Source organism: Bidens hawaiensis, unplaced genomic scaffold, assembly GCF_021521415.1.
Source record: "Bidens hawaiensis isolate Kalapana, Puna unplaced genomic scaffold, B.hawaiensis_p1.1 tig00032462_1, whole genome shotgun sequence".
NCBI lineage: Eukaryota > Viridiplantae > Streptophyta > Magnoliopsida > Asterales > Asteraceae > Bidens > Bidens hawaiensis.
In genome coordinates, this window is record NW_027505252.1 from 215,840 (window position 1) to 225,980 (window position 10,141).

Consider the following 10,141-nt stretch of genomic DNA (forward strand, 5'->3'; position numbering starts at 1 on the left):
AACCCCCAGATTATCCGTAATCTGCCCGGGGTCATTAGTGTTTCTTCAATATTAATGTCGAGTTTACCATTAAAAATATACTTATGGCAACAACAGTCACCAACGTATCTAAACAATAATTCAACGAATCACAAAATGGTCTGGTGCTAAAGCACCTAAAAGGTATCTGAAGAGTCCCAAGTTCTAGCTTTTTACTATGTAAACATCTTGGACGGTCAATTTATTAATAAGTGAGCAACAAATATTTTGACCGAATTTCTATTTTGGACCAATTTTTTCGCTCGAAACATTTGAAAGTTGAAACCCGAATGTAAAACCAGAAATCCACTTATAACTGGACCGATCCCATACATAAAACCGAAAATAGATAATTTTCTTAAAATCGTGAACATAGATGAAATCACCAACACAATAACCATCTAAAACATGGACAAATCGACTGTTCAAACCGAACATATAATAACAATCTAAAACATGGCTTAAACAAATGTCAGCTCGCCTAGTAGCATCATGGATCAAATCACATTCGAGACGAACATGTTTACAGTTAAAAAAAAAAAAAAAAAAAAAACTTGCCATTTCATCATTTCATGCTCATATAAGTCCCATTGTAGATTTAAAGATGCAACATTTACATATATAGAAAACTGAATAAACAACCTGTACATGAAGATTACAGAAAACCGCTATATAAAACATTTCAAAGATACCCTTATGCATAGGCATATATTGCAACAAAAGTACACGATTAAACACAAAATCTAACCTTGATGGGTGCATATTTAAAAACTCAATTAACAACGAGCTGCACGTGTTCTAATCTGAGCACCACCTTCAAGGAAACTTGATTAACGGTACAAATCGAGATAAACACGAGTAATTAGCACGACTCCAAATTGTGTGCAGGTAAGGCTACACTTGTGTAGCACCAGCTTCCTCATCAGAAGAAGATAAAGATGATGTCGATGAATTTAAAGCCTAGCAAAAGTTTAACACAAAACAAAATTAGTAAAGGGTGATGCTATAGATACAACATCCTTAGTATGCACAACAACATGTCTGTCACATCATACGGGCCGTATAATAACTTTTGCAGACTACAAACCTTTCAAACATGTCACATCATACAGGTCGTATAAGATTGTACGACCATTATAACTTTTGCAGACCACAGATCTTTTAAATCTGTACAACATACGAGCCATATGAAATTATACGGCCCGTATAACTTTTGCAGACCACATACCTGTCAAAACTTTTCATATCATATGGCCCGCATAAAGTAAGCAAAGTTTCACATCATACATGTATAACTATTGACACAACACACCACTGTCACATCAATTGGTTTCAATAAGTTATACAGGTCTGTATAACTGCTTGTATAACACCTTATATGGGCTCGTATATACATTTTTCTCCATATCGTATAGTCCTACGGCTTATTTGCCTAGACGGTAAAGGTGGCCATTTTGACCTATTTATATTAAAATTAATCTAAAAAAGATTAGAAATTATATAATATTTTGACATAATTCCCAAAATCGAAACGGGATACTTCACCATACTAAATCAATTTATTCAAAAAAACAAAATCTTTTTTTAATGCAATAGGTTTTATTATTATAAATACACTATTCAAAAAAGATGAACAAATGATGTCGGACCAACATGACCGACCCGACCCGTTTTGACCCATTATCCAACAAAAAGAATTGTAGATTAGTATGCTCACAAGCTGGTGTCGCCGATGGAGTATAGCTGTGAAGGCTCTTACGATAATGTAGATCGGTACAATGATTCCTGAAGTTCTTATCAACAATAACTGTCACAATATGAAATACAATTAAAAACTGTATCTTTTTTCTTGTAACATGAAATATTATTAGAAATATTAAAAAACAATAAGTAATCACCAATATCACGGGTAAAGAGTAATTGCCCGCTTCATTAACAAACACGGGTAGCGTGTGACGCAAGATCAAGAGAATCATAAACTGCATATAAAAACTAAGAAACGTCACAACTCATAAAACGTTACAATATTATAAAATGTATGTTTGTTCAGAGGAAGAAAGATTACAATGACAGCAACCGAACGGAAACACAAAATGCTTCTAGCAGTGGACTCTGCATACTCGTCATATTCTTGATCAAGAAAACTATGATCAGAAGAAACGACCGTTATTATTTGTTGATTATTGTTCATATCTCTCCTGGAAATTTGCCAATGTCCCCTGAATAACAACAAAACGAAAAGTGTACAGTTTGACTTTTAAAGTCAAATAGATATAAAATTTTGACTTTGACCTTAAAAGTCAAAAGCTTTTATACTTACCTAAAACTTGTTGGAATTTGTCCTAATCGGAATACAGGTGGTGGTGCAGTATACCCTGGCTTGAATTGCTGTAATTAATTTATATCCAAAACAAGATTATATAAACTTTACACATGATATTAAATTACCAAAAATAATAGATTAAATCTTACCTGGTGGCATATTTCACATATTATGTCACCCTTCTCATTACACCATCTTTGGACACATCGGCGGTGCGCATACTACAAAAAGTAAAATCATTTTTGTATTATTAATCAACTATATATATATATTGTGATAAAATAACTTATATTTACAAAGTAAACCTAATTAAAATACAAATAAGATAATTATTTTCTATTTTTTAATCCAATAACCTTAAAATGTGTTATAAAATATCTAGGCATGTTTTAAATTTACGAGCATACTTCTAAAGTTGCAACCGGTTATATATTATTAATCAACTATAAATAAACAGTTATGTATTATTAATCAACTATATATCATGATAAAATGACATGGTCGACAATATAAAAAAAATAATAATAAAATAAAAATAAAAAAATAATAAAAAACTAGTCGAGTCGAAGCATATTTTCTAATTATGGTAAACTTACCTTTAAGCTACCGGAACAAGAACAAGGAGTCTCCATATTCGAATCATAATCTTCATCCTGACATATCCTACATTCAAACAACTTTCCATGACCATAAACAGCTTCAGCATTCGTAACCGAAGAACAGTCGATCACTGCGTCATTTGCAGGATATGAAGGCTTCGTGCTTTCGATTGCAGCCTCTAAAGTGGACTCGGTAAGTAACCGATCAACCAGAAATACGAAATGATCTCCCATTAATCCTGAACACATAAACATAAGTTTAATCAGGTGTCTGCAGTCACGGCTCTGTATGGGTCAGTTTTTGGGCTAAAACTGAACCAAAAACCGAAACTTTGGTTTTTGAATTTTTTAAACCATTCAATTTCGGTCTTTTCGGTTTTGGTTTTATTTCGTTTTTGTTTTGACATTTGAGCTTGAAAATTTAGGCCCGAAAAAAAGACTGTAATCATTTTGTTGATTACAGGCAAAACCAAAACCGAACCGTAAGTTCGGTTTTTTCAAAAACATAAAACCAATCCCTCGGTTTTATCAATTTCGGCTTGGTTTTAACAGTTTTGCCATTTGAGCTTGAAAATTTTTTTCCACAAAAAAAAAATTGACCCAAAATAATAAATTTGGGCCTAAATAGATCAATAACTAATTAATTATTATAAATTATATATTTACTAAATGCTTATAAACTACTTAAACTATAAAATGAAAATCTATAAATTCAGTTTGTTTTTTTCCGGTTTTTATTACATGCATAACCAGAACCGAACCGTAAGTCATAACCAAAATGTCGTTATTAGGTTTTTCATTAAATTCTTATAAATTACTTAGAAATAAAAAATACAAAATAAAAAATGAAAAAATTTACTTTCTGTTCAGTTCAGTCTTTTCAGTTTTTTAGTTTTTACTTATACAAACACCAAAACCGAACCGTAAGTTCGGTTCTTTAAAAAAACATAAAACCAAACCGTCCGTTTTTTTAACCGGATTAACAAAAATCCTAATTTGAGAAAAAAGTAAATCAAAATATTAATCAATTGAAGCTGGAGAAATGAAATAACTTCAAATTAAACGAAACCTAATCAAAAATAAAAACCCGAATATACAAATCAAAAGATGAATTAATTAATTAATTAATTAACTTACAATAACGCAATCGAATATGCTGAAAGCTAATATGTGAAGATCAATCTCAGTTATTCAAATTCGTATTATTATTATTCTCTCTCTTGATGAACATGGGTTTTGCCCATTTTATACTAATCCAATAAAACAGTTTTATTTTTTTATTATATTATTATATTATTTATTTCATTTTGTAATAATATTGTTATATTATTATTATTTACATACGTGACTGCTGACTGGATTACCCTTGCTTCTATTGCGTGCCATGTGTCTTTATGTATATGGTATTATCATTTTGTACTTTTTTTAAATTATTGACTTTTTTTAATTAATTAAGTTTAAATCTTACCAGATTTAATCTGACGTATCATGTCTAACTCGAAAACCTTTGCATGGAAAACCCTAACAAGCATGTGAAAACACCCCTCCCCCCCCCCAATTTGTCGTAGGCGTCGAGGCTTGAAACGATAATATGTTTTAAAAGAAACAATCGGGCTATCATTAAGCTAGCAGACCCATGGTTAGAGCTGTAAACGAACCATACGTTCAGCAAACCGTTCGTGAACCGTTCGACGGAAAGTTTGTTTATGTTCAGTTTGTTTAATAAATAAGTGATCATAAACAAAAAATTTCGTTTGTATATGTTGTTTACGAAAGTTTTTTTGTGTATTTATTATTTTATTCAAATATTTTATATTCTTTAACTAATTACCTCTAGCATAAAATATGCATCAATATTCTCATATTGTTTTTGTATTGTTTGTGTTCCATTTCATTTCTTATTATTCATATTGTTGAGTACATCAATCTTAATCTTTAGGCTCCGCTAATTTTATTTATGTTCGTAAACACATTCATGTCCTTAATGATCGAACACAAACATAAAATCTCGTTTCGTAAGTGTTTGTGAACACATTATTTATTTAACAAACGAACATGACAATGTCTTGTTCGTGTTCGTGATTGTTTGGTTCATTTGCAATCATCTTATTTCATCCCAGTTTCTATTGATTACTTGTATGATTAAACTAAAACATATTTATTTTTTGAGTTAATCACCTTTTTTTCGAAATTTATGTGTTCCTGTATTTAAGTACCTTGAGCAAATAGAAAATTTTAATGTCATATTTAGCTATCATATAATTCTAGATCTAGTAAACTCGTTAAGATAGTATAAATATTATAGCTGGTAAATTTTTGTGACCGGTATCTATGTTTACAAGGTTAAGTAACAAAATATGCATATATCAATTAACAAATATCATAATATTTGTTTAGAAAATATAAGTTTTTATTGGTAAAAGATTTAAGCTTGAATGTTATTTATTTGTGGCCACTCTCACCTATAGAACTTAAGTTTGTATTTGATAATTAGTGAAAAAAAAAATGTTAAAGGAGTAGGTGAAGTTTGGAATAAAATAGAGATCATGACTCTCACTCTATTGTTGGTTTGGTTGGTGATCTTCTCATTACTGATGTTGGTAATAATTTATTAGACTTTGTTGAATGGTTTTGCTTGCAACATTTAATTTAGCTTTTTTTGAGTTTATATTCCACATTATGTTATTAACAAATAAAAAACTTTATATATATATATATATATATATATATACTAGTTTTTATCCCCCGTATTACGGGGGTTGTGTTTCTTTTTCGTGTCTAATATTAATATTTTTTTTTTTGCATTTTTATATTATGTATTATAAAAAAAGTTAATAATATACTTAGGGTTTAATGATAAAATAGTTTCACAAATAAATGACATGTTATAACCCGTTTAAAAGCTATGGGTTTGGTAAGACCCATGACCCACTTATTTTTTTTAGTATAAAATTGTTTCTTATTATAAATAATATATTTTTCTTAAAAATTTGGATATTAATATTTAGTATATCTATACTTTATAAGATTTGCATATCAAATACTTGGTGATGTTTATTTTTAAAACAGTGAGATGTTATAACTCGTTTAAGGTTATTTAGGTATGATGAGACTCAAACCGTGAATTCGGGTCAAATGCACTTGAAGTCTTCATTTATAAATAAAACAATATGGTGGCTTTAGTAAATGTAAGATACAATCATAAAGCTTTTAAATATTTCGTTTATTTACGGGGGTTGTTTTATATTATTTGTTTCTAATATTTATTTATGTTTTAATTTTTTATTTTTTTTATTGTATGAAAGTTAATAATATACTTATGGTTTAATGATAAATTGTTTCACAAATAAATGAGATGTTATAACTCGGTTTAAAAGCTATATGGTTTGATGAAACCCCAGACCCGTTTATTTTTTTTTACTATAAAATTGTTTTATTAATTATAAATAATATATATATCTTTTTTTAATAAATCATATATTAATTTTTAGTATATCCCTACTTTATAGGATTTTTATATCAAATATCTGGTGGGATTAGTTTTTAATTTAATGAGATGTTATAACCCGTTTAAGAAATATATGGGTTTGATTAGACCCATACCCATGAATTTGGGTCAAATGCATGAGAAACCTCCATTTAAAAATCAAGAAAATCTGGTGACTCCAAAAAACGGGGGAGCGACCACATCGTGACACATAGGATTTTATTGTTTTCGTTTATATATATTATAGATATGTGTGTGTGTGATTTACTCCGTATAAACTTAGTAATAAAAACTTACATAAATGATAAAACTGAAGAATCAGGACTTAGCAGGTTAGTCCAATACATCAAATTAGCGGGTTAGTATTGGGTTAATATTTAAAATAACGAGATATTTAATGTAATTATCTAAAAAGTTAAAAGATATACAAGTGTCAAATCTTGTATTGAAACACAATTGTTTTATAGAAAATTGTATTTAACTTTGTGTAACTTTATAACTCTTAGGCATGTTCGTTTCAAAAATTTGTAAGGAATTCTAAGAAATGGGATTTTAAATCCCATGAATTGATATGTTCGTTTTATTAAATGAAAGAATGGGAATGGAAACTAAATCCCATCAAATCCCACATTTCATGGGATTTAAAATCTCACCTAGTTGAAAGGATTGTTAAGGATTTTCTTATTAACAATAAAAACCCCTCCAAAATAAATTCAAAAAAATTAATAAAAAAATCATAACTCAAAATATAAATAAAAAACGAAAAATGTAAAAAAAACTAAAACGTTTCCGCCTTTGCCCTCGTTCTTTAAAAAAAACAACAATGAAGAAGATTTCAATTCCAATACATATTAACCAACCAAACACATGATAGGAATTCTCAAACATTCCATTCCATTCCAATTCCAATTCCTATTCCAATTCCTTTAAAAAAAAGTCCGTGAAGCGAACGCGCCCTTAAGGTTCTAGTAACAAAAAATTGAGAAACCCTATAAAAAATTCTGGATCAAAAGAGTTTGTGTGTATGTCGTCTGGTTATAAACGAGTCGTATTCAGGTTCATGACATAATTTGTTGCTTTTATTTGTCAACTGATAAAATACAACTTGTTTAAACACCAGTGATAACTAGTCACCTAATAAACATTGATCAATTTTAAAGTTTTTTTGTTTTTTTTTAATTTTCATGGCTGGCCTTTGTCATCCAACTAATTCACAATTTCATATGATTTCATCCATAGAAAATCAAGTGTTGTGATTGGGATGACGTATTGGTCACTTTCACAGTATTGGTTGAACCACCTTATTATAGCGTATTATGTTTGGATACCTATGATAGTGACATTATGTGTGATCATGATTCATGTGATACATGTAAAATATTTTCTTGGTTGCAAAACATTCTTCATCATATGAAAAGTATTATTCTTCATCATACGTGTACATTTGGATATTGAATTATGATAAAAAGAACAAAAATAAAACCTTATAAGTAGAGGTCAAGATATGTATAGACTATTATTAAATTTTTAACATATTTTTTTATTATAAATTATACTAGTGTCCGTTGTTTTTTACGTTAACAAATTATTTGTTTTAATTTATTGTTAATATCTTAAAAACTTAACCCAAAACAATCGAACATACGTAAATTCACCGTTGCAACAACGCATGTAAAAAAATAGCAAATAATTAAACAAGTTAAAATTTAAAAGGTGTATTGGTTTTCATTAATTTCAACTATTATATTTTGGTCGGTGCTGACCCTAACTAATGAATTGACTGTTGACAGTCTTATCTTTTAAGTTTTTATTGTATTTGCTTCCAACGGTCCGAGACTAATAGAATCTTAACACTGTTACATGCAAGTAACATGAAAAGACGATTTTGGCTGAAAAAGTGACATATTTTGCTCGAAAACTCAACCTGAACACTATCATCACCATCAAACAACCACCACCACTTGAACACCATAAACGGATTCCAACAATGGTTATAGGGTTCCGATGACCTCAACAATCGGGGGATTGTTTTAGGAAAAATGTTCCTAAAGGTTCGATCTAAAGTTACAAAAATCTCTGAGACGAAAATATTGAGTTTACCGAAAAATGTTTGTTTTGCAACGACTTACAGCTAACGTCATTAGAATTTTGTAGTCGTTGACCGTTGACAACAAATATAATAAAATATAATATCGTTATTATTCAATTAGTTAACTGGAATCGACAACGATAAAAAAAGATAATAACTATGATTAATAATATCGATATATCAATTTAACAAAACAATAGTCAAATTTCCCATTAGGTGTGCAAAGCCGAGCCCGAGCTCGACCAGGCTCGAGCTCGGCTCGTTTAACTTACATAGAGCTCGAGCTCTATTTCCAAAGCTCGAGCTCGACTCGTGAGTAGATTTTCAAGCTCGAGCTCGGCTCGGATCGTTTACCATTTATAAGTTATTTTTTTAAATAATATAATTATTTTTATATATTTTTTCTATTATAATTTTCTGTATAAAATAGTATATATTATTTATTTATTATAACATGATATATATATATATATATTAATAATTATTAAAATATATATTTTAGAATATTATATAAATGGCAGGCTCGTTTAGGCTCGCGAGCCGGCTCGAGCTCGATAAGTGAAGCTCGGGTTCGGGCTCGGGCTCGATTAAGCTCGGCTCGTTCGAGCTTTTTAACGAATCAATTTCGAGTAACTCACGAACAGTTCGGCTCGTTTACACCCTATTTCGCATCTTGGTAACCTATAACCTCTCTCCAAGTCTCCCGAGGACTAGAGCTATACCAAACTAAACCACAACAAATTACAACGTACAAGCTTCTAAAGCATACATTCTCTGGAACAACTTCTCTCCAGACAACGAATTTTCAAATCTCAAAATATCTAAACTCCCGGAGATCCTCCACCGTCCGATCCACCCGCCACCGTTGACCACCTGCCACGTGTCCTCCCAATTTTTTAGTTCATTGTTGTTCTTATCCACACAAATTACATCTTCATCTCAATTTCTTCATTTTCAGATCTTCAATTTATCTGCAAACTAATCCAAACTGTTATCATGTAAGCGAATATTCGATTTTAATTGATGTAATTATATTCAATTGAATACGTAGTTTCAGACCTTCAGTACACACAGTGTGATGTTATATAATATATACGATTGATGTGTAATAATTAGAATTCGTTTGATTTTACGTTAGATCTAGTAGTTCCGTTTAGGTTTACTGTGATTTAATTTGATATATAGATGTTTAGGAGGTAACGTTAATTAGATCTAAGGCAAGTTAGTTGCTATAATATGTGTAATTGAATGCTATATGTGAATTATGATCCTCTGTTATGTAGATCTATTATTAAGTTAGATCTAACGCAAAAATATTGATTACTGTGTATAACTAACATAATGATAGTTATTATCTGAATTTTATTTGTTAATTAGTGTAATCTGTGTAATCTGTACGCCCTGCTTGCGGTGCGCGCATATAATGTATATATGTGTGAACCCTCGGGTGGGCAAAAGTAAAATTGCACTAATTTTGACGTTATTTTACTAATCTCGTGAAAATAACGTTAAAAGTGGCGGAAGGTTAATCAGGCATCATGTGGTGGCGTTGATAGCCGAAAGACAAGGGCACATGCACCGATCAGCCGGTGTCCCGATGATTGAGTGCTATGTGCCTTATGTCC

At 30.2% G+C, this 10,141-nt stretch overlaps 1 protein-coding gene across 1 annotated transcript; it reads right to left on the bottom strand.

Annotated features, from left to right (window-relative positions):
* Positions 1-261: 261 nt before the first annotated feature.
* Positions 262-4,209, bottom strand: LOC143611866 (uncharacterized). Its single transcript, XM_077085988.1, has 9 exons — positions 4,078-4,209; positions 2,938-3,179; positions 2,491-2,562; positions 2,339-2,406; positions 2,084-2,237; positions 1,917-1,997; positions 1,736-1,825; positions 409-978; positions 262-375 (listed from the first exon to the last, which is right to left on the bottom strand). Exons 2-8 carry the CDS (start codon positions 3,172-3,174, stop codon positions 913-915), a joined length of 768 nt encoding a protein of 255 aa, XP_076942103.1. The 5' UTR covers positions 3,175-3,179; positions 4,078-4,209; the 3' UTR covers positions 262-375; positions 409-912.
* Positions 4,210-10,141: the final 5,932 nt, after the last annotated feature.

Coding starts and splice junctions, on each gene's coding strand:
- LOC143611866 (XM_077085988.1), bottom strand. CDS start 3,174: ATGGGAGATCATTTCGTATTTCTGGTTGATCGGTTACTTACCGAGTCC. Junction 1,998..2,083: donor TCCGTTCGGTTGCTGTCATT/GTAATCTTTCTT, acceptor TTTTATATGCAG/TTTATGATTCTCTTGATCTT. Junction 1,826..1,916: donor ACTCTTTACCCGTGATATTG/GTGATTACTTAT, acceptor ATATTGTGACAG/TTATTGTTGATAAGAACTTC.